Source organism: Sus scrofa, chromosome 4, assembly GCF_054392235.1.
Source record: "Sus scrofa isolate SSC_HxYL_T2T_F1_AM1 chromosome 4, Sscrofa_HxYL_maternal_Yorkshire_Landrace_v2.0, whole genome shotgun sequence".
NCBI classification, from domain to species: Eukaryota; Metazoa; Chordata; class Mammalia; order Artiodactyla; family Suidae; genus Sus; species Sus scrofa.
Window position 1 is genome coordinate 88,404,999 of NC_139386.1, and position 22,717 is coordinate 88,427,715.

The 22,717-nt window shown below is 43.4% G+C and overlaps 1 protein-coding gene across 20 annotated transcripts in view; it reads left to right on the forward strand.

Annotated features, from left to right (window-relative positions):
- Positions 1–22,717, forward strand: part of ILDR2 (immunoglobulin like domain containing receptor 2) — a 170,909-nt gene that overhangs the window by 103,113 nt on the left and 45,079 nt on the right. For 3 of the 20 annotated variants that reach the window (XM_085022521.1, XM_021089482.2, XM_021089484.2), the window contains exons 1-2: positions 7,432–7,788; positions 22,118–22,450. In XM_085022521.1, the coding sequence (XP_084878647.1) occupies positions 7,743–7,788; positions 22,118–22,450 (379 nt within the window). In that variant the 5' untranslated portion in view covers positions 7,432–7,742. Of the gene's footprint in view, positions 1–7,431; positions 8,125–9,885; positions 9,991–16,822; positions 16,958–21,648; positions 21,701–22,117; positions 22,451–22,717 lie in introns of those variants that run through there. The other 17 variants (XM_085022524.1, XM_085022529.1, XM_085022533.1 and 14 more) reach the window with 13 other exon arrangements.

The following is a 22,717-nucleotide window of genomic DNA, read 5'->3' on the forward strand; positions in this document are numbered from 1 at the left end:
TTTCAATCTAAATGGGTGAGAAGCCATTGGAAATTTAGATGACCTCTACTTTAAAAAAAATATTAAGTATGAGGTTTTCAACTGAGTGTTATGAAACCATTCCAAAAGGTACAGCATTTTAGGAAAATGTTTCTCCTCATGCTATTTTTTTTTCCTAGTGCTAGTTTAAATTAAGACCTTGACAATAAAGTGTACATCCTCCAACCTGTGCTAATAATAATAGCAATAATAGCTAACATTCATTGAAAGCTACTGTGTCAGACTCCCTGCTAAACATTGCACAAGAGTTATCACATCTCTTCTCTTTATTACAACCCTGTAAAATAGATTCTATGATCATCCCCACTTTGTAGAATGGGAAGTTGGGGCTCGGAGAGGTAAAGGAACTTCCTCAGTCCACGTAGCCCATGAGTGGCTCTGATCTCATCAGTGAGATCCCTCCTGCTTTTACACTAGTATTCCAAGCTGTTCATTATAGATGTTCAGGGATATTTATTACATGGCACTTTGCCAAAGTAAAAAAGGAGAATTTCCAAGTTCCCCATCATTTCTAGATATTGCCTAAATGCACACACATTCTTAAATAATTCAACCTGAAATCTGGTTGATTTCTTGGCTTGCTCAGTCTGTACACACACAACCTCTTCTCAGGTCACGTGGATTCTGCTTCTTGCAGAATGTAATGTCTCTCTCACATACTATTTGCTTCCCATTTCTGCTACCCTATAGCTTAATTCTGGTGCTTGTTCCTTCTTGGGCTCTTATGATGAGCTCTCCCAAGAAAGAAGCCTCTGTTTGTTGTCTCTCTTTCCACCAATGCCTCTTACACCCCATAACCACAATAACTTGGCTGAAATGCATGTCTGATCTTGCTCTTCTGCTTAGATATCTTTATGGGAGGTCCATTGCCTGCAGAGTTAAGTTCAGACCTGATAGCCTGGCTCCCCTTGTTCTGACCTCAGCCTACGTTTCCAGCCTCATTGCTGACTCATACTCCTGGCAGCAGGCTCCACTCTCACCTTGGCCCATTGCTTGTGCGTCTGCACTATCTCCTGCTCCATTTCTGATTTTAGAAATTCTTCCCAGATCATGTTTAAGACTTAGCTGGAGGTCACCTTTTCATGAAGACATCTCTGACCACTCCTGATGGGTAACTGACCCCTTTCCCTTTGTTCCCCAGCCGTACCTGGTACATGTTACACTAGCACATTTAAAGGCCATATGTCTGACTCTCCCCTATCCCAACATATACACATAGCTAAATTTCAATTGCAAGCTCTTTGACAGAAGAGGCTGTGACTCATCCATCTTTGAATTCCTACTCATCTTGAATTTCTAGACAACATAGAATCTAAAATATAGTAGGTGCTCAATGAATGTGTATGGAATAAATGAATGAATTCACAGAAGAGAAAAGATGAGGAAAAGGGAAGGCGGCCCTGGAACAGTTTGTAATTAATTAGACAAAAATGCATATTGATTATCTCTGTGTATAGGGCACCCACACAGAATTGGAGTAGGGGTAAGAATTAACAATTCTATGAGAGGGACTCATACCACAATCCCAACACGAAGGTCAGGCTGCTGTTTTTTGATACTAGCTTTCAAGAGCCCACAAATGACACTTCTATTGTTTGAGCTGCTTCCTTTCATGATGCTCAGTGTTCTGGCTCTGTTGTTCCAGCTTCCTTACCTGCCTGCTTTCTGGAGGTGAGGTCATTGGATGACATACTTATTCTAGTTCATTTCCCTCCCTTAGGCTCCATCATTGACCTGTGCCAGCAGAGAAGTCCTCTAGCGGAATACCTAGGGATGAGAAACAATCTTCTGGCTTAATCACCAAGCATCCAAAGCCTTGATAAAATAAAGAAACGGAGACTCCCTTCATCTTTCTCCTTTTGGGCTAAAGGATGCTGCTTGACCACTGGCGTGTGCTTTGCTGCTCATTTGGGGGGCCACTGACACTATTCTGGTTTCCAAAGGATGCTAACCTTGAAACAAAAGCAAAAACCAAAGCAAAAACTGGAGACAGGGCTCATAAAAGAGAAGCAGACTTACTTCATCTTTGGCTCTGTAACTCACAAAGAAATTATAGGCTGAACTGTCAGTCAGTAAGGGCTCCCTGGGCTTCAAATGCTCATAATTAACTTGATTAACAGCTCATGACTGAGACAGAATGGGAGCATGTATACGTTTGGGGGCTTTGTATTGGGCTAAAGACACATGGCCCAGAGACTGAGTTCATTGTGGTACAGCTGTCTCTTTTGTCCAGCAACTGTTTCTAAATTGTAGAAATACTAGAGCATACAGAAAATGTAAAGAAGAAAATAGAAATGAATGACTATCCTACCTGAGACAACCATTATTACTCTTCTGTTGTTTCCATTATCTCTTTTAAATGCCTTTTCCATATTTGAGACTATGTTTAAATATAATTTGATGTTCTGCTCTTTTTTTTCTGCATATTATCCTTAGATGGACCTCTGTGGGGAAAGCATAGGGAGCTGAGTCCGGTGGAAGCTGCCCACTGTTGGTGGGGTCTGGCCTCAGATGGGGCAAGCCGACATCATCTAATTCTGTACATGTTCCATTGCAGTTTGATTTGAAGCCCAAGACAGAAGGCTCTTGGGTTAAATCTGCTTCAAGTATGTGGAATTTTCAGCACATTTTCCCAATCTTTTACTTATTATATACTTACCAGTGTTCTTGGCAATGCAGCTTAAAATTTTTTTTTTTGGCATAATACACTTTATATTTGCATTTCCCTTCTTTAAAGCATTTTCTTAATGAAACAATTTATTCTTCAATATGAAAGGGATTCCAGATTGAAAAGATTTCCAGTTTCCAGTACAGGGTACCTAGAGTCTCCGGTATTTTATTTGTTTGTTTATTTAATTATTTTAGTTTCTCACTTCAATTTAAAATTTTTAAAAAAAAATTCTAATTAAACTATTCAGCCATAAAAAATGAACAAAATAATGCCATTTGCAGCAACATGGATGGAACTAGAGGCTCTCATACTAAGTGAAGTAAGTCAGAAAGAGAAAGACAAATACCATATGATATCACTTATATCTGGAACCTAATATATGGCACAAATGAACCTATCTACAGGAAAGAAACAAACTCATGGACATGGAGAACAGACTTGCGGTTGCCAGAGGGGAGGGACTGGGAGTTTGGGATTAGTAGATGCAAACTATTGCATTTGGAATGGATAAGCAATGAGATTCTGCTGTATAGCCCATGGAACTGATCACTTGTGATGGAACATGATGGAGGATAATGTGAAAAAAAGAATATATATATATATATATATATATATGTATGTATGTATGTATAACTGGTGGGCCACTTTGCTGTACAACAGAAATTGACAGAACATTGTAAATCAACTATAATAAAAATTTTTTTAAATTCTAATTCATTGAAGGTAGTTTTGAAGATATGGGGATAAGGGAGATTAACAAACTGAAAAGGTAGCACAAGGGAAGGAAAGAGGAGTAGAACTTAGATAAGCAGCATGGTATCTGTTTTAAAGTCACACCTCATAGATTCCTACTGGAAGTCGAGATCAGAGAGAAGCAGAAATGTGATATTATCTGAGTGCTTTAAAAAGACCTACGTTCAGCAGAATTCATGTGCATGCATGCCTATGTGCCTGCAATGAAATCATGTTTTAAAGAGGATTCAGCTGCATTATATTTATAACTATGTGGTTGCTACCAGCTACCAGCCTGTCTCCTTGTGGTGGTTCACTTCTCTTTTCTCTGTGTCCTAATTCTGTTCTAAAGGATGCAGCTATGGTGAAGCAGCCTGTCAGTCCACACCCTCTCTCCATGATACCCAATTCCAGCTATGGCTTTCTGGGAATCCTCATCTGGCCCCACACAGGCCTATAATCTGACATTTTGTCTCTGGTTGCAGCAGAAAGTTTGAAGTGTTGGGGATCCAGAAGCTCCCTTGAGCATGAAAAATTCATCTCTTTGGGGGTCCTGTTCTATTTGATCAGGAAAAATGGACAACTGGAATACAGCCAAATGTGAACCTGAGGTTCATTTGCAAATATCAACTCAACAGCTTCCCAGGCAAACAAAAAAGTGACTAGGTAGTGCTTCTTGAACATCAGTGAGCTTTGGAAGCATGTGAGGAAGGCAGTTAAAATGTAGATTTCCAGGTCCCACCCGGAGTTTCTGACCTCATAGTTTTTAGCAGAGCCTGAGAATCTGTATTTAAGCAAACACTTTCATGTGATTCTGATGCCAGAAGTTCAAAATCCAGGCAAGGAAAAGCACCAGGATTCCGGTGTCACACCACCACCAATACGGCATAGTTTTTAGTAGAGCCTGAGAATCTGTATTTAAGCAAACACTTTCATGTGATTCTGATGCCAGAAATTCAAAATCCAGTCATGGAAAAGCACCAGGATTCTGGTGTCAGACCACCACCAATACAGCAAAATTGTACCACTGTCTCACCCTCCTCCAGTACTTCCATCCTTTCAGGCGCATTTTTTAAATCATTAGGTATATCCTTAAGTTTCTCTTACCCCCCATCACCTTGGTAATAACACATGCCCTGGGGAGGGGCAAACACTGATTTAGTCCAATTTCGCATTTTCTTAGGGATGGCCCAGGCCCCACTTCCTCAGGAAGATGCTGACCAACTGTACCTCTCTAGCTAGAAGATAGACAGGCAGGGTGCTGCCCAGAAAACAAATTCCCAGGATGGTGGGCAAGGCCCCTGTGCTCTATGACTCTGGCATAAGTGCTCTGACTCCCTGCTGACATACACAGAGGCACAAACTCCAAGCATACCTTCAAAGCACACTTCTTTGGGCTTTTACTTTCCACTTTCCATGCACTTCCAGGTTCCTTTTGGTCAGTCCATCTCCCATTTATAATTTCTCAGCCCTTAAGTCCAAGTTTTGCATAAAATACCATTGTTATGTATGCTTAGATACCAAACACTATTTAAACTCTGTGTGCACATGCTACCCCCACAGTAAAGGTGGGCAAGTAATTTGTAGCCAATATAAATACCAACACTCTGGTCTAGATGTCCCTTTTAGAGAGCAAAGGGCCTATGCTTCGGAGTCAAAAGACCTCAGTTCAAATCCGACCTCTGCCACTTACCAGCTACCTCTTCTTAGAGAAGTTAACTAAATTCTTCGGGCCTGAGTTTTCTCATTAGGATTAAATGAGAACAGTTGTAAAACATCTAGGACTGTGTCTAGGACCTACCAGGAAATCCACAAATGTTAGGTATCACCCTCATTTCTATTTTCTTTCTTTCTTCCTTTTCTTGTTTGTTTGCTTCTTTCCTTTTTAGGGCTGCACCCATGGCATATGGAGGTTCCCAGGCTAGGTGTCTAATCAGACTTGTAGCCGCTGGCCCATGCCACAGCCGCAGCAACTCCAGATCTGAGCTGCATCTGCAACCTACTCTACAGCTCATGGCAACACTGGATTCTTGGGCCAGGGATCAAACTTTCATCCTCATGGTTGCTAGTCAGCATCATTTTTGCTGAACCACAACGGAACTCCTCTTTCTCTCTCCCTTCCTTCCTTCCTCCCTCCCTTCCTTCTTTCATTCCTTCCTTCCTCCCTCCCATCCCCTCCCTCTTTCTTTCCTTCCCTCCTCCTTCCCCACCACTGTCCCTCCCCCCTTTCTTTCTTTCTGTATCTGAAAGAAAACAATCCTCCAAATTTCTCTCACACAGTATATTAGTGAGGATTCTTCATGGCAATGTCAGAAATACCTCTAGCCAAAATAAGCAAAGAGGGAATTTATGAGAGGTTATTGGATAGCTCACAGAACTGCCAAGATGGCTGAAGAGCCAGGTGTAGAAAATGAGCAGGAATCCAGAGAGGCTACACAACCAAGAGCAAAGCCAAAAATCACACCATAGCAGTCTGATGGCCTGACCTCTGCCACCCTTGGCCTGGAAACACCAGACGCCACTGTTCCCCTCAGAGGCAAAACCTATTCTCCCAGCTGGCTCTGCTTCCTGCACCACGTGTTCCTGATTCCAAATGGTCTGAATGAGAGGGTCGCTGGTTGGGGAGAAGACTCTGGATTTTTTGCCTTTCATAGTTGGAATTCCTTTAAAATTAGAAGGGAATTCGGATGTCAGGCAGCCATGAACGACCATTGTCTAGACTCAATTCTCACTATTTTTGATGTTCACATCTTATCCCTGGTTTCACATATATGTAAATTCAATCTTAAGTGTGTAGAGTCTCTTTAGGAACTCTCCTCAAGCCTATGATCGCTCTGTTTCCCAAGGAATTTTATACCTTTCTGCCTTATCCCTTTTCTTTCCTCTGCCCAGACTTCCCCCTGCCCTGTCTCCCTTCCACCACCAATCCCTCAACAGACCACGTCTTGCCCGATCTGCAAATGCCAATTAAGACATTACCCCTTCTTCAAAGTGGTGCTGCCTACGCTCCCCCACCCCAACTAAAATGCTCCTTCCTTCATGTTCTGAGGGCACTTTCTAGATATCTCCATCAGTGCATTTGCTCTGTTTTACTACCAGTTTGTGTTTTATGCTTAATGGTCTGATCCTCCTCCCTCTCCTGTACCCAAAATGAGGCTTCCTAATGGCAGGGATACATCTTCATCCTTGTAGCCTTAGTTCTTAGCACCTAGTAGATGCTTAATATATATCGGCTAACAGATGTATTTCTCAATCATCTTGAAACACATACATTTAGAATCCTTTCCTACATACACAAGCCAGATCCTTTAAAAAAATGGAAGTAATCCATGTGAATGCGCCCTGCAAACTGAAAAGTGCTGGACAAATGCACTTGATCTTAGCCAAAAGGTCGAGGAATAATGATTAAGTGTTGGACAACTGTAAGCAGTGTAATTGTTCATTTCATTCTAGTTTTACATATTTTCTATTAAAGAGCTGTATGTCTTTATCTCATAATGTTTTAACAGGAGAAAGTTATGATGCAGTATTCCGGCCTACATTTTAATTCTGCCCCTCGGTCCCTTGCACTGTCAAAAAGGGAACCGCACTGAAGGGCAGGGGCGGGGGGCTTACAGCGAAAGCACACATCCGTGCCCAGAGGACTTGCTAACAAGTTGTGTCAGGTCCCCATAGATCCTTCTGTCCCTCTTTCCCAGGTCAGAATGGCTCTAACCACGTGTGTACCCAGACTCTCCCTCCTCAAGTCTCCAACCCCGCTTCTGGCTCGGGTCCCAAACGCCGGCTTCGTTGGGAGCAGCCCGATCACTCCTGGCTCCGCGCAGCCTGACTGACCTCCACCTCCGCGCGCCCCCTGTCCCGTGTACTTTGTCACTCGGCGCTGACCTCGAGGTCGCGGGGGTGTGCACGTGACCGAGAAACTTTGGAAGCCCCGGGGCGGCGGACGGCGGGCGGACGGCGGGGCGGGGAGCCGGTAGCCGAGCTCCCCCGCGCGGCGCTCTCTGCGGCCGCAGCGGTCGGCGGGCTGCGCTGCCTGGGCGTGCGGGTTCGCCAGCCGGCGGGGAAGGCGCCACCGAGCGCGGCGTGGATCCCAGGAGCCCGCGGTAGCGCGCGTGCCGCCGCCGGCGCGGTCAGCCCCGGGCCCCGCCTGCGCGGCCGGGCCGGCGGGCGGCGGATCCCAGGGACGCCAGGGGCCCGCTCGCGCCCGCCGCCGCCTCCGCCACTCGGTTACCTCGATCCTCCCATCTCTGCCGCTTCCCACTTTCCCTCACTCTTTAATCTGGATGGGAAGTTGGGGAAAATGGACAGGGTCGTGCTGGCGTGGATTGCTTTCTTCTGGCTAACAGGTAAGAGACATTTTCTACCGACACGGATAACTTTGTATGTATTCCGGTACCGGTACTGTTTTCACCCCCCGCCCTTCCCCCTGATTGTGTTTAAAGAAGCTTAGCAGGCTAGTGGTAAGTGGGGGAGGGGGCTGTGTGTGTGTGTGTGTGTGTGTGTGTGTGTGTGTGTGTGTGTGTGTGTTGATGGGGGAGGCGGGGAAGAAGCCCTATATCAAGTGAGACGGATTGAAAGGCAGGTGTTTTGACTCATTTGAGATAAGAAATTGTTCTTTGAAATGTGCCTTTCTCCTTCCATACAACGGTTCTTCTTCGGTCTTATCCTGAGTTTGTAATGCTGTGAGTCCCGAGAAAAGCGTGGTTGGGGGTGGGGGTTGGAGAAAGCTCGGGGGAGACTGATTAAGAATGTTTTTCTGGAGGTTGGAGGTAGAGGAGTGTCTCCTTAATTCCTTCCCTAGAGAAGCCGGGAGCTCCAGGGACATTCTGTAGCTCACAGGGTGCATGGGAGTGGGGATGAGGAAGGAGATGGGGATGGAGGCTTGATTAGTTGTGGAGTTTAGGACCCTTCTCTCTCTCATTTGGTACCATTTGGGGAATGGTCCTATAGAAGAGAAGAGCCTTCCTTCCCCCAGTAAACAGTATAAACAGGTGAGAACCCTCCCTAATAATGAAAATTTGCGGACATATTCAGAAGGCAGGACCTCTCAGCATCAGAGTCGTCTTCTGGAGCTAGGACCTCTGTTATTTCCCCCTCTCTGTGAACTTTGTCCCTACCCTCCTGGGGTCTGGAAAGACTCAGGTTCCTAACACGTTGTCGCGTAGGACGATCTTTGAGGTTGAAAGCCAGGCAGTGTGGGCACCTCTGAGAGAGTCACAGAGCAATGGGTTGGCGATAGAGGGGTTAGGAAAGCTTGGGTAGTTTGGACTGGGTCTGAGGCAACAATTTAAAGCAAGGTGGAAACCAAGTGATGGAAGAGAGGAACAAGGGAGCAGAAAGGTTGTGAGGACAGGACAGGACAATGAAGGGCAGGAGAGAAAATGGAAGATAGCACCAAAAATAAAGTTTTATCCCCTCTAGGGGCATTGGGGTGAAAGTCAGTAGGAAAAGAGGAACAAGATTAAAATAGCTAAGGCAAGTGATTCAAAGAGGGTAATATACATTTAAGAAGACAGACAAAAACACTGTTTCCCTTAGCTTCAGAAAACCATTATAGATTGTCCCAGGTTTTTTTTTTTTTTTCTATTGTTAATGAAGGGCCCCTAAACACTGGCTCTTGCCCCCTGCTGGGTTTAGGTTGGGGGGGGGCATCAGCAGAGTTAGCCTCTTCTCTTGGCTGCTCTGAGTTCATCCCTCCCACATTATTCAAATATGAATCATCTCTAATTTCGGGCTTTGGCTGATCCGTGCCTCCCCACTCCCCTGGCCTCCCAGTGCCTTCCACTTCCGCCCTCACTGATTCTCAACGTCCTTAATTTGCCTCTGTTTCTCAGTCATTGTATTTGAGGGGGAACTTTGGCCTTGAGCCTTTATCACTGCCTCCCTGAAGTCAGCTAGGCATTTGGGGAGGGGTCCCTGAGTCAGAGGTGCTTTTCCAGACACCCTGGGGTATGCCCAAGAAAAGCTCTCTAGAGATTTGCAGGGAGCAGGACACAAGGAGAGCATATATGCCTTGGTAGATGGCTGACAGCTTTTTATGAAATAAAATTATATCCCTGAAAGGGACCATCTAGTTCAGCTCTCTCAGTTTATGCAAATGAAGGTCTAGAGAGGCAATATGCACACAGCAAGTTTGTCCTGGAGCAGGGAGTAGAACCCAGTTCTCCCAAACCCCAGGCTAGTCCAGTTTGCACCCTCCTAAGCTGCCTCTCTGTGTTGGGGGTGGGAAATGCACCTTTGTCTATGCCTTCTTCCCTTTGCACCTGCAGAGCAGGCAACAGGTTGGTTATCAGGGGCATCTCACTTGTCAGAGGGCTGGGACTGCCAAGCTCTGCAAGTGAGGCTGGTGGCAGAGATCCCAATGATCACCCCCTGGCATCCCCTGCATCCAGCTTCCGCTTCCCCTCACCCTACCTGGACTAGCCTCTCAGCCTCAGCAAAGTAGAGGAGCTAACAATGGCGGTTGGGGAGGGGAGGGAGGAGAGAGGAGCAGTCAGGGATGAGATGGCTTCAGATTCCCCGTTCACAGGGCAACCAGGAGAGGAAAGGTAAGACATTTTAGTCCAGCCCAATCAATGAATTCTCTCTTGAGGGGGTGGTAGAAGGGGAGGGAGAAAGGAAAGGACAGATTAAAAATGAGTCAGAGAGCCAGGAAAAAAAACGCATTCATTCTCCTTCTCCCTCCCTTTCTCTCTCCTCCCCTTCTTTTTCTTTTTCTCCTCCCATCCTCCCCACTCCCCTGTTTTTCTCTTTTAATGCAGGCTGAGTAATTTCTAATCAACACTTCAGGTTTTTTTCCTCAGGCTCCAACAGCTCCTTCTTCGTCTCTCATTGCAAACATTCTGTATTTCTCTTTGCTGTATATTTAGCCTCATAATTTCTTCTTGTCATTGTGATGCTGCTTCCTGTAATAGACTGTTTTGTTGTTGTTGTTGTCCTTGTTGTTTTGAACAAAACAAAATGCTTACCAGCTGCTATTTTAGCAACAGGTGCTATCTAGCAATAGGACTTGAGGAGGGTTCACTCTGTCTTTGTTCTGAATATGGATGGCGGTTCAGCCCTTCCTGGTAGCAGACGCTGTGAGAAACGCCGGAGCTGTGGCGACACTCTGGGAACACACTCTGGGAGCAGGCAGTGCATTTTCCTGGAGACTCTTTTGAGTCTCTCTGTGACGAAAAGCGATTTCTCTATTAGCATTTTTTTTTGATACCCTTTTGGTTGTATTCATTCATATATTCATCCTTTCTACAAACATGTATCACATTCCTGTGGTTTCTAAGTATTACGATAGGTGCTGAGAATAAAGGGAGAAAAGACATAGTCCTTGCCCTCAAAGAGTTGTTAGTCTAGTCAGTGACTCAAAAGGGTTTTCAAGTAATGCTGGCATGGAGGTAAAAGGTCCTGTGATAAGAGCCATGAGAGCCACACAGGTGCTAAGAGAGCACAGACAAGGCATTCCCACCCCAAACCTGGGGAAGGAGTGGAGAGGCTCTGAAAGGAACTCCCAGAAGGGATAATGGCTGAGTTAAGACCTATATTCATGTGTAGTTGGCTGCTGAGTTACTGAGTTACAGCCCTGGCTTCTGGGGGTTTATAGTCTGGTGGTGGAGAAGCCACTGATAGAGCTGTGAAGTACCCTGGGCAAAGGGGATCCTGGAACCGCCAAGTGTTGTGGGTGCCTCCAGGTTGTTCCTAACCTAGCCTGCAGCAGGAAGGGAGGTATCCAGGAATGGTTGTTACCTCGTCTGATTTGCATTCACATAGATGCCTGGTGACAGTGTGAGGATGGGTTCCGGCATAGAGTTAAAGTGTTATTAGCTCTGGAGAAAGAAGAGTTGTTTTTAGAGATTCCTGATACCTCAATTCTATTATCTCCTTTCCCATCCTGCATATCTTTCCATTCCTCTCGCTCATCTGTTTGACTTTCCCCCAGTGGAAGAGACCTTTTTCTTATCTTCTTTAAGCACTTTTCTCCACTGCCTACCATCTTCAGCCTGGATGCTTCTCTGTGGACTAGGAGAGGAGAGTTGTTTCAATATTCCCGTCACTTGTTAGATTTTAGACTCATATCCTGATTCTGTTGAGTGTCTAGTTTATACAGACTTGGGTATTAGTTCTAGTAGTCCTGGTACAATACTATACCAGTACTATGCTATGGTCTTAGTGCAAGTACGTAGTGCTCAGTACCGTGTTAGTAGTACTAGTACCAGGACTAGGTTAGTGGAAAGAACCCTGACCTGGGAGTTGAGGATTGGGTTCCAGTCTCATCTTCTCCGCAAATTAACTGTATATTCATGGGATCTGGATCTTGTAACTTTTTTTTTCCTTTTGACATGTAATTTTACTATTTTTTTATTGAGATGTAACTGACATTAAACTGTATTAGTTTCAGGTGTACATCATGATTCCATATTTGTGTATATTGAGAATAAGTAAGTAATAGACTTACTTACCACAGTAAGTCTAGTTAACGTCCATCACCATACATAGTTACAAATTTTTTTTCTTGTGATAGCTTTCAACATTTATTACCTGTAGTCATTATGCTGGGCATTATAGCCTCAGGACTTTATTTTATAACTGGAAGTTTATACCCTTTGACTCCCTTCGCCCATCCCCCACCTCAGGCAACCACCAGTCTGTTCTCTGTATCCATGACCTTGATTTTTTGTTTTTAAGATTCCACGTAGAAGTGAGATCATACAATATTTGCCTTTCCAACTTATTTCATGCAACATAATGACCTCAAGGTCCATCCATGTTGTTGAAAATGGCAAGATTTCATTCATTATCATGGCTGAATAATATTCCATTGTAGTGCATGTATATAAATAATGAACAAACAATACTTAATGAATGAATGCTTAGGCAGTTTCCATATCTTGGCTATTGTAAATAAAGCTGCAGTGAATTTTGGTTGCATATATTGTAATCTTTTGAATGAAGTCACATTTTAGATCATTTTCAGCTCTAAGATTTGATGGTGCTGAACTTCCTTCCATTTAATTTTGATGCGATGGAAGTCAAATTTACAGAACAGCAGGTCCTTATTGAAGTGCCACGTGGGAGCCCCTGTTGTCTTCAGCCTTTTCCTGACCACCGATGATTGGAATAAAAAAACAGCAGCAGGAAAGGGAGATCTCTTGTTAGCATTTTCAGTGGAACAAGTGGAGTAGCACCTAGTGCTTGGTGGACAGAATAGGGTCCACTCTGAACAATTAAATGTGGTCATAACGGGGACTGTTAAAGTGAGGCAAGTGCTTTGGGCCAGATGGGATGTATCCTACTCTAGCCACCATGGCCCTAGAATGTCCCTTTCTTTCAACCTTTTGTTCCAGGATGCACTCACTTCGTCCATTTTTCCAGCTATTTTAACTCTTATACCAATTTCCCCCCCCAATCAGGAATGTAAAGAAGAGTATAATCTGATTGTTCTTGATTATTTACATGCTCTAGTGCTTTTATGTGTTGCAAGTGGCTTTCACATACATTATCCCTTTTGATCCTTCTAAGTAAGGAAGGTTGATATTACCTACCTAGACTTATGAAGAACAAGGCTTGGAGTCGATGACTTGTCTAAGTCCATGGTATCTTCTTGATTAAAATAATAAGAAATAGTGTCACTATCATACATGACTTGGTTGTTTCAAATGCCTGAATCCAAGGAAAACATTATTTTCTGGTTAAGGTGGATCAAAATAGAACTCCTGATTTACTTGAATATACATGGTATCTATTTTGGGACACTGGATAGTGAGGCTCTGTTCTTAGAACAAGAGAAATATTATAGGGAAAAGTGATAAAGAATAGCATTTAGTATTTCTAATTAAATCTGAAGATCTACAGGAACAGAAAGAATGAGGAGTGCTCCAGTGGGGTACGGGAGAGCAGCGGATGTGACCCTGTAACAGCAGACACTGCTGGCATATCAGAGCCCATCTGGGACTAGGAGCTGTTGCTGTGCACCCAGGAGCCACACAGGATATAGCTGTGGCATGTGTAGGCTTAAAATCTTGGTCTTCAAGATAGTTTCTGGCTTTCTGAAAATGAAAGAAGGCATTTTGGATGACTAGAGTTCTTTATGGGCCAAGAAACAAGGAAGACCTCAGAAGAACATGCTGCTTCCCTGTTCTCCTATAGTGCCTGGAGCTCTGCAGGAAGTGGCGCTCTGAATTAGGAACAGAACCTTCACATTCAGCTTCGATCCTGCATCACTCCTTCCATGCCCTTGCCTCATCAGGAGGCAGTTAGGGGAGAGGGATTATACTCAGAATGACCTGGATTTGAATACTAGCTTCATATTTTACCTTAATTTCTTGAATTTTAAAATGTGGGAAGCTAACTTACCTTATAGGGTTGTTGTGATAATTAAAATGAAATTATGTATAACTCCTAGCACAATATTTGGCATATAGTAAGCTCTCAGTACTTATTATGAACTCAAAATAGTAATATTAGTCAGCATTTTGATGCAGCAACAAGTAACCCCCAAATCTCAATAGCTCATAGCACCAAACATTTAGTTGCTCATATTATGTGAGAGCTGCAGTCCGTTGCAGGTCAGCTGTGAATTGGCTAGAATTGTTAATTCCAAATGTCTTCTTATTTCAAGGCCTAGGATGAAGGAGCAGCCACTCTCTGGGCATGCTGCTCTTATGGCAGAGGACTCAAGATGTGTAGAGGGGAGACACAGAGCCAAACTACACAAATGTCTTTCAAGCTTCTACTTGGACAACAAGTCTTATAGCACATTTGTTCACATTCCATTGGCCAAAGCAAGTCACGTGGCCAAGCCCATAGTCTATGGAGTGGACTCTGCCTTCAGGGAGTGATATAAGAGTGTAGGGGAAAATTAATTGAGAACAAATAATACAATTTATCAGCTGGGTTAAATGATTCAACAAATGTGTTGAGTACTTACTATGTAGAAGTGTCTTTAAAAGCCTGTAGGAGAGAGCTTGTTATTAATGACAGACAGATAACTAGGAAATTCTTCAGGCCAAGTGATGTGATTCTCTAGAGCACTATGACTGCAGTAAGATCACTTCTATAGGAAGTGATGCTGAGAAAGTTTGTAAGGATAAGTAGCAGTTACTAGGGGAAGAGTGGGATGGAGGAAGGGAAATTCACAGAGGAAACAGCATGTGAAAAAGCCGAGAATCAAGAGTGGAAGACAGTGGCCCCATCTGAAATGAGCCCTTCTACTTCTGAGTGCCTGGAGGGAGTCTTAAAAAGGGTGAGAACAAGGGAATGATGTGATCAGATGTGCATTTTAGAAATATCCTTTGGACCTCAGTATGGAGGATAGATTAGACATAGGCAGTTTTGTGGCAAAAACCAGCTAGGACACCCTTGCAGAAAGAGAGGCAAGATGTGATGAGATCCTGAACTCCTGTGGAGCAGCAGGGATGAGAGAAGTGGACAAAGTGATCAGTGATGGAGGAACTAGTCCTGGCTTGGTTGCCTGTGGAGGTTGAAAGACAAGAGTGTCAAAGATGCCTCCAAGTTTCTGGCTTGGCATTGCTGGGATGCCATTTATGAGCCTGAACTAATACAAGAGGAGAAACATATAAGAGAGGGAGATAGAGGTTCCATTTTTGCATTTTATTAGCTAGAGTATAGCCTAAGATGCTATAAGAAATAGACTCTAAAATATAGTAACCCACACAAAATAGTTTTTTTCTCTTGTAACAGTAGAGACCTAGTGAGACTGAGTCTACCATTCCCATGTGGCTCCCAAGACTGCTCCAGTGATAAGAACTTTTCAGCCAATAGAGCAAGGAAAGCAAGGGGTCAAGGCAAATAATTTGTGTTTAGAGAGTTGATAGAGCATTACACATATCACTTCTCCTTACATACCTCTGTCCTCAATCTTAGTCCCATGGCCACAGTTTCACTGCAAGAGAGGCTAGGAAATGTAATATGTGGCTGGCTTGGCTGACCAGATTAAAACCTGGGAAGTTCTGTTGCTAAAAGAAGGGAACAGTTGGCATCTCCAGCTATAAAATGATGAGTTTGGGGTGCTTGTGTAACACCCATATATTTGGGTCTGGAGCTCAGGTGAGAGATCTAGACTGGAAATACAGATAATAAGGTGATAAGAGTGGGTAAAAACTTTCTTAAAGGAACTTTCTCTGTCCAAATGGCAGGTCCCGTCCTAGAAGTCTGACCCACATGAATGAATCAGGACAGCTTCCAAAGTACCTCTGCCTTGCAAGGTAGAGACTGACCTTTTTTAGTACAGCTTTAGTTGCATTGGAACAGCATGTAAGCCAGCTTGACATTGCCCATGAACTCATTTCAGATCTCTGGAAGACAAGGCAAATCAGACAGAAAGGGGATAGTCTTCTCTCTTTCATCTGCACAGTGGTGGCAGAGAAGGGGAAAGCATACCTCCATGAGACATGCAGGACATACACATATCAGAGTTATTGGCAGCAAATAATAACTAGGGCATGAGCAATGCCCATTTGGGCAAGGGCAATGTTGGTGTTTAGCCCCATGGAAAAGGGAGAGATACTCATGCCTTTTAGGAGTCTTAGGAAGAAAACATGCAAGATTGCTGTCATTTTTTTTTTTCCCTCTAAATCTCAAAATGGCACATCTGGTTACCCTAACCTAAAATGGATCAAGCCATGAGGTACTATGGTAGCAAACGACAGAAACTGATTCTGCCCAATTTAATCAGGAAAGGAATTGATTGAAAGAAAACTGATTAACTTACAGGTCCAAGAGGCAAACTGGAGAACCAGGCTTAGCAAATGGGCAAACACCAAGGGGATGTCTACTGTTCTCAGTAAAGTAGTGAATGGTTACTATTTCTAGGGGGAGAAGATTCAAGCTGTGTTTTCTTTTCTTTTCTTTTCTTTTTTTTTTCTTTTTTGTCTTTTCTAGGGCCACACCACAGCATATGGAGGTTCCCAGGCTAGGGGTCCAATCAGAGCTGCAGTCGCTGGCCTACACAGCCACAGCAACGAGGGATCCGAGCTGTGTCTTCGACCTACACCACAGCTCATGGCAATGCCGGATCCTTAACCCACTGAACGAGGCCAGGGATCAAACCCGTGACCTCACAGTTCCTAGTCAGATTCATTAACCACTGAGCCATGACGGGAACTCCAAAGCTGTGTTTTCTTTGTCTTTAAAAATTGAGCCTATGGTTGAGCATTTCCCCAGATGCTTTGCTTCCTATGCTGACAGTTCTACTAAAGGATGGATGTGCTAGGACCAAACCTGGTGGAGATGCTCAGACACTCCTTATTTATCTCCTACACTTAGAAAACCTGCCCATCAACTGTTCCTAAAAATAATGTCCTAAGAGATTGGGACAGTGTGTTAAAAATGTAAAGACAAAAAAGATGAATTTCTTAAAGATCTAACTTAAGGCAGGTAAAAGATGTGTATTTTCAGACCAAATGGAGAAAAAACTCAGGAATCTGAAAGCCAAGATATGCTGGTGAATGGGCAATTCTGGGATCAAATCCCACTTCTGGGACTTCAAAAGTGAAGGAATGGGTAAGTTTGATACAAAATTTCTAAAGATGCCTCTCTGAGGTGATAATAATTTTCCATGATCTTTAGCAGCCGTCTTTGATTCTCTAAAATGGGGCCATGCTTATAGGTTAGCTTCTCAAAGATGCTGGCAGGAATAGCTTACAACTAGTGGAGAAAAAGAACTTGCTTTGAAAAAAATGCAAGTGCTAAAATAGGAATAGCACTGCCGTAGATACTGCTTTTGTTATCCTGGCAAGAACACTATTCGTCATGTATAGAATCCTTTTCTTTACATGAGAATTAGGACAGGAACTTATTTTGCCACATGCAGGGAGCCACTGTCTGCACTTGGAGCTGATGCTCCCTGGCCTGGTGACCCCTGGGGCTGCTGCTCTGAGGTGTCACTCGTCACTCTACTTTTAGGCAGCTTTCCCAGTGATTGGCCAGGATCCATTCTCTGCACTGAGGGCCACCTGCTAAGAAAAGCCCTTCAGTCACTCATTCATTTGTTCATTCATTCCACATTTTGTGAGCTTCAGCTATATTTTATGGCCTTGCTGTATACTGCAGATATCAAATCATCCAAATCCTGTTCCTTGCCCTCAGGGACCTTAGAGGTAGAAACCAAGTTTATATGGAATTTCTCATGATCAGAGACTGGTCTCTTCAATCTGTTTTCTTAGAACTTAACATTATATTATAAAACATACTTTTGGGTGAATTTGAATTAGATAGCCAATGGCAGTTTTCCTGAGGATCGGGGATAATATAAAAACTGAAAAAATGGTCTGGTGGTCAAAGAAGGATGACTCCCTCCTCTGCAAATTCAGAAAACCACCTATCACCTTCAATCTTCAAAATGCCATCGGGTACTTCTTCAAGTCAGGAATCCTAATTTTTACAGATGTGTTCTTTTTAAAAATTTTTAAAATTATTATTTTTTTTTCAGTTCCCATTTAAATTATTTTTTAATTGAAGTATTGTTGATTTATAATGTCATGTTAGTTTTCAGCAAATAGCACAGCAATTATATATACACTTATCTATTCTTTTTCAGAGTCTTTTCCAGTATAGGTTATTACAAAATATGGAATATGGTTCCCTGTGCTGTACAGATGTGTTCTATAGAGTATGATTGACCCTCACTCAGTGCTTCTCTCTGTCCACTCCCCAGAAACTCCTAAGTTACATGCCCTGATGCTTCCCCAGCTGGGGGAATAACATATAGTCAAAGAATGGAAAATATCTTGGTGTGCCTGGAGAGGGTGTGGGCCATATCATGGAGAGGCCTCACATGCTATGTTAGGCTTTTGAGTTTTATCCTGGAGGGAATGGGGAATCATTGGAGGCCACAAAGCAGGGGACTGACGTGATTGGATATATCTTTTTTAAAAAGAATATTCTAGATAGAAAAAATATGGAGCGTGTGTTGGGCTGGAAGTAGGGAGACCACTGAGGAGGCTGTTGTACAACCAAGGAGGAAATGAGGACTTGTGAGCTCATCCTTCAATGGGGTTCCTAGTAGGCCTGGCCAGGACAGGCTCAGGACCTGGGTGCCATTCATCCTACAGTTTGAAGCTTCTAGACCTAAAGCAGAAATTGGCATTTCCCACTTTCTCTCTAACTTTGCAGTCTCATGGTCCTCAAAGATCCAATGAACTGACATTTCCTTGAAATTCCTAGTTCTATCCTCTCCAGCTACCCAGATGTGTATCTCAGCTTAGATCCCCAGGGTTTCTATGACACCTGAACATCTATATGTGGCTGTGCAGGTGCACACACATGCAGGGGTACCCTGTTTACAGCTTTCAGGATGTGCATGTGTGACTGTGCAGTGATGAACCCACCCAGCCACTGCTGAACATCTAACTACCTAATCTAGCATTCCTGTACAGTTTCTGCCCATCCAGTCCTATACACACTCAGCATCTTTGTTATCGGTGCTAACCTAGCTCTAGGTTCATGGCTTCCCAGAAGTCAACAGACTCTTCTTGACAGCAGCAGCAACCATTACATTTATTGAATGCTTGCTGTATACCAGTACTGTCCTAAGTGCTTAGGATAAAATCTTATTTAATCCTGGAACAGCTCCATAAGATAATTACTATTAGTCTGGTTTTACTGGTAAGGAACCAACTTGTAATTATTGAGTAATTTGTCTTAAGTCATGCAACTTGGAAGTGGTAGGGCTTGTATTCTAAATTAGGACTCCTTCTGAAATCCATGCCTTTACCTATCATGCTATAAAAAGGTAGAGATTTCTGAAAATGTATTCTTTTCTCTTTGGAGCTAGAGCTTATGTGTACATCATAGAAGAAACTGCAAATCAGCTAACCTCTATTAATAATTAAGGAGGTCCACAATTTAAAAAATAATAATTAAGGGAGTCCGATGGCTTGGTCAAGTGGCTAATCTCATTAACAGAGAAGAGAGCCGAGAAGGGGGTTATTCTTAGTAATTATCTAATGAAGAAAACCGCATACTTAAACTCTCAAAAACAGCAAAACAAAAACAACCCTCCCCTCAACACTTTTGTGTTGCCTGCACTTGCCTCTTTTGCTGGTTTCATTTATTCGAGAAGGGCCAGGAAATATGATTTCCCAAGTAGAATCTGCATGGGCAGCAGAGAAGAAAGGCACTTGGTCAGCTTCACAGCATTGTACTGGGAACAATGCCTGTGATTAGTTATCCAGCCTCAGCCACCGCTAATTGAAGCCCCTTCACCTCTCTGTCCCATTTTTGTTACCTGGAAAATTGGAGTGTGAATAAGGATTGGAGGAGAAATTCCAAGGTTAAAAATTAATGTGATAGATTTTAAGGAGAAACTGTAAAAAAAAAAAAAGTCTCTTCCTCATCCAGGTGTGTGAGTTGGAGAGAATGGAATCAGTCACCTCAGCATTTGGGGGTGGGGAAGGGAAGCAGTAGAGCCTGGGCACTGGGGTTCTTAGCTTCCAGATGAGAATTATTTGCCCCTTGATGGGGCTAATCTATGTAACCTGGCTGTAATCAAACCTTTGGTGGATGGTCATCAAGATTCAAGAGCCTCAGGACAGGAGGTGAGGGAAAAAACAGAAAAGGTGAGGGAGGATTCCTATTTGAGGTGTCCTCTCTACTGGTCACAGTCACATGGCTCTGCCATAAAGTCCACTCAGGCACCCAGGGAGATAAAGTTTGTTCACAACTCTGTTGGGTAAGGAATATGAGGCTTATTTTACAGGTGAGGATTGCTTAACAGGCTTCCTTAAGGCCTCACCATTAGTACATGACTTCATGAGATTCAAAGCCCTATTTGATACCATTGCTATTTTACTATCCCGTGCTCTTTGAGTCATTTAACCTGTTTCCTTTGCAAAGTCCTGGAAATTCCCATATTAATAGTCATTCATTTGCTTACCCATTCCTTTATTTGTGCCATAGTAACTATTAAGCCCTTAGGTTCAAAGCAGTAATCTCAAATATTCTGTTGCATTCACTTCCCAATTCCACAGAATGCAGAAACCTTTTCTTCCTAACAGGAGTAAGACTCTAGTTTTCAAAGTGCTTTGATAAAGAGAGGCACTGATCTGGAAATCAGAAGATGTGTGTACAAATAGGATATCTTGCTCTTGTTAAGAGAACTTCTATAAAGAGACATTCATGAGTAAGCACAAGTTTGAACTGTGAGAGTGAGTTTGCTTTGTGGGATGTCACTGTGAATATGGGCAGTGATAAAGGACAGGAGGCTCCCCATGGACACTAGTTCTTTCTTGTATGTCTCAAGTCCACCTGCAATTCTAGGGTGAAACTCTTTACTTCAGGCTATATGAAGCTGGCATGGCAGGTTCTTGGATTAATTCTGAATCTCTTTATCATGTATTTCTAGTCATATTTCCCTTTTTTCTGCCTCTCATCATAGTTCTGGTTCTGCTCCTAACCTCAGATCAAGCTAGAAACTCTTAACTCTCCCATTCACCTCAAAAAGTTATGTTCTCTTTGCTTGGAATTTCTAGATCTTACCATCGAGTTCATAGAAGCCCTTTGCTTTTCAAACACTCCCTGATCTCTCATTCACTGAAATTTACCCCTCTGTCTCAAATACCAAGCCTCAAATCCATCTTTTCAGCACTTAAACTTCTCATCTGCTTTCCAGCCTCCCCCCTTCTTTTTGGATTATCCTTCAAAGCTTTTAAACTTAGTCTACTTCTTTTGATCTGAAATTCTCCATTTCTCTCAAAGCCTTCTTTCCCCCTTAATGTCTGTCTCCTTTGCTTGGTCACCAGGTGGAAGGGAAGTCACTTCCTCCTGAAGTCATACTTCCTGGCTTCATTGTCCTCATTTATCAAATATTTGTTGAGTATCTATGGGCTTCAGGAACCAGGACAGCAGGATAAGACACATTCCTGACCTGACCTGACAAGTCTAGAGGCATAAAAATAAGTACTTTTACAAAATTATTATAGTACATGTCTAGAGGAGAATGCTGGGGATACTGATGGCACAAAGTGACAAATGGATTGGTCAGAGAAGGCTTGACAAGGAGCCTTTGAACTGGGTTTTGAAAAATGGAAAAGGGTTTCCCAGGGAGGGAAGTGAAGAAAAAGCATTCAATAAAATAAGAAGCATCATGTGCCGAGAGATTTAGAGGTGTGAAATGGCACATCCCTCTTGGGGAAGCTATTCATTTGGTTACCTTGAATGTTGGTGTGCAAATAGAGATGCTGCAGGAAGAGAGGCTGAGGAAGAAATAGATGATAGAATACCCAAAGTTCCTGAAGGCCATGGAGGGTGAGTGAAGGGTTATAAGAAGGAGAGCCATAATAGTCAAGTTTAGAAAGATAACGTGAACTTATAGCAAGGAAAATGGACTGCATGTGGGCAACAGCAGGCAGGAGCCCAAATAAGAGATTATTGGAAAATTTTAAGCAAGAGGTGAAGAGGGCATATGCAAAAGCAGTGGTGATGGCAGTAAAGAGAAGGAAGGAAATATTCAAGATGTTAAGAGGTCAGGTTGCCATGACTTTATGACCAATTAGATACTGGGAGTGTGGGTTTCTAGACAAGGCAACCAGGTAAGACATTGATGCTATTCATTGTAATGGAGAAAATAAGGGGAGGGACAGGCTAGGAAGGTAAGATGGAAGGTAAGAGGAGGTAAGGTCCAGGATACAGACACCCTTTGGACACATTCTTTCTGTTTTGCAGCCATGACTGAAGGCCTTCAGGTCACAGTGCCTGACAAGAAGAAGGTAGCCATGCTCTTCCAGCCCACTGTGCTTCGCTGCCACTTCTCCACATCTTCCCATCAGCCTGCTGTTGTGCAGTGGAAGTTCAAGTCCTACTGTCAGGATCGCATGGGGGAATCTTTGGGCATGTCGTCTCCCCGGGCCCAGTCTCTCAGCAAAAGAAACCTGGAATGGGACCCCTACTTGGACTGTTTAGACAGCCGGAGGACTGTTCGAGTGGTAGCTTCCAAACAGGGCTCGGCTGTGACCCTGGGAGATTTCTACAGGGGCAGAGAGATCACGATTGTTCATGGTAATCATGCCTCTGGTTGGAATCTAGGGAATGAGAGGGAGGTTGGTTCCCTATTTCCCAGGGGCAAGAGGATGTCAGCCTCACACCCTTTCGATCCCTCAAGACTTTGACTTTATGGGATATGGGAGCATCAATAACCTAGCAAATTGCTTTAATGGGATGGTGTGGGGAGGAAGAATGGAGGGGTGTAATAGCCAGAAGACACATAGATAAGCTTGGGAAATAGCCTTTCATGAGCTTGACCTCCATTCTGAGGAGTTTATTATC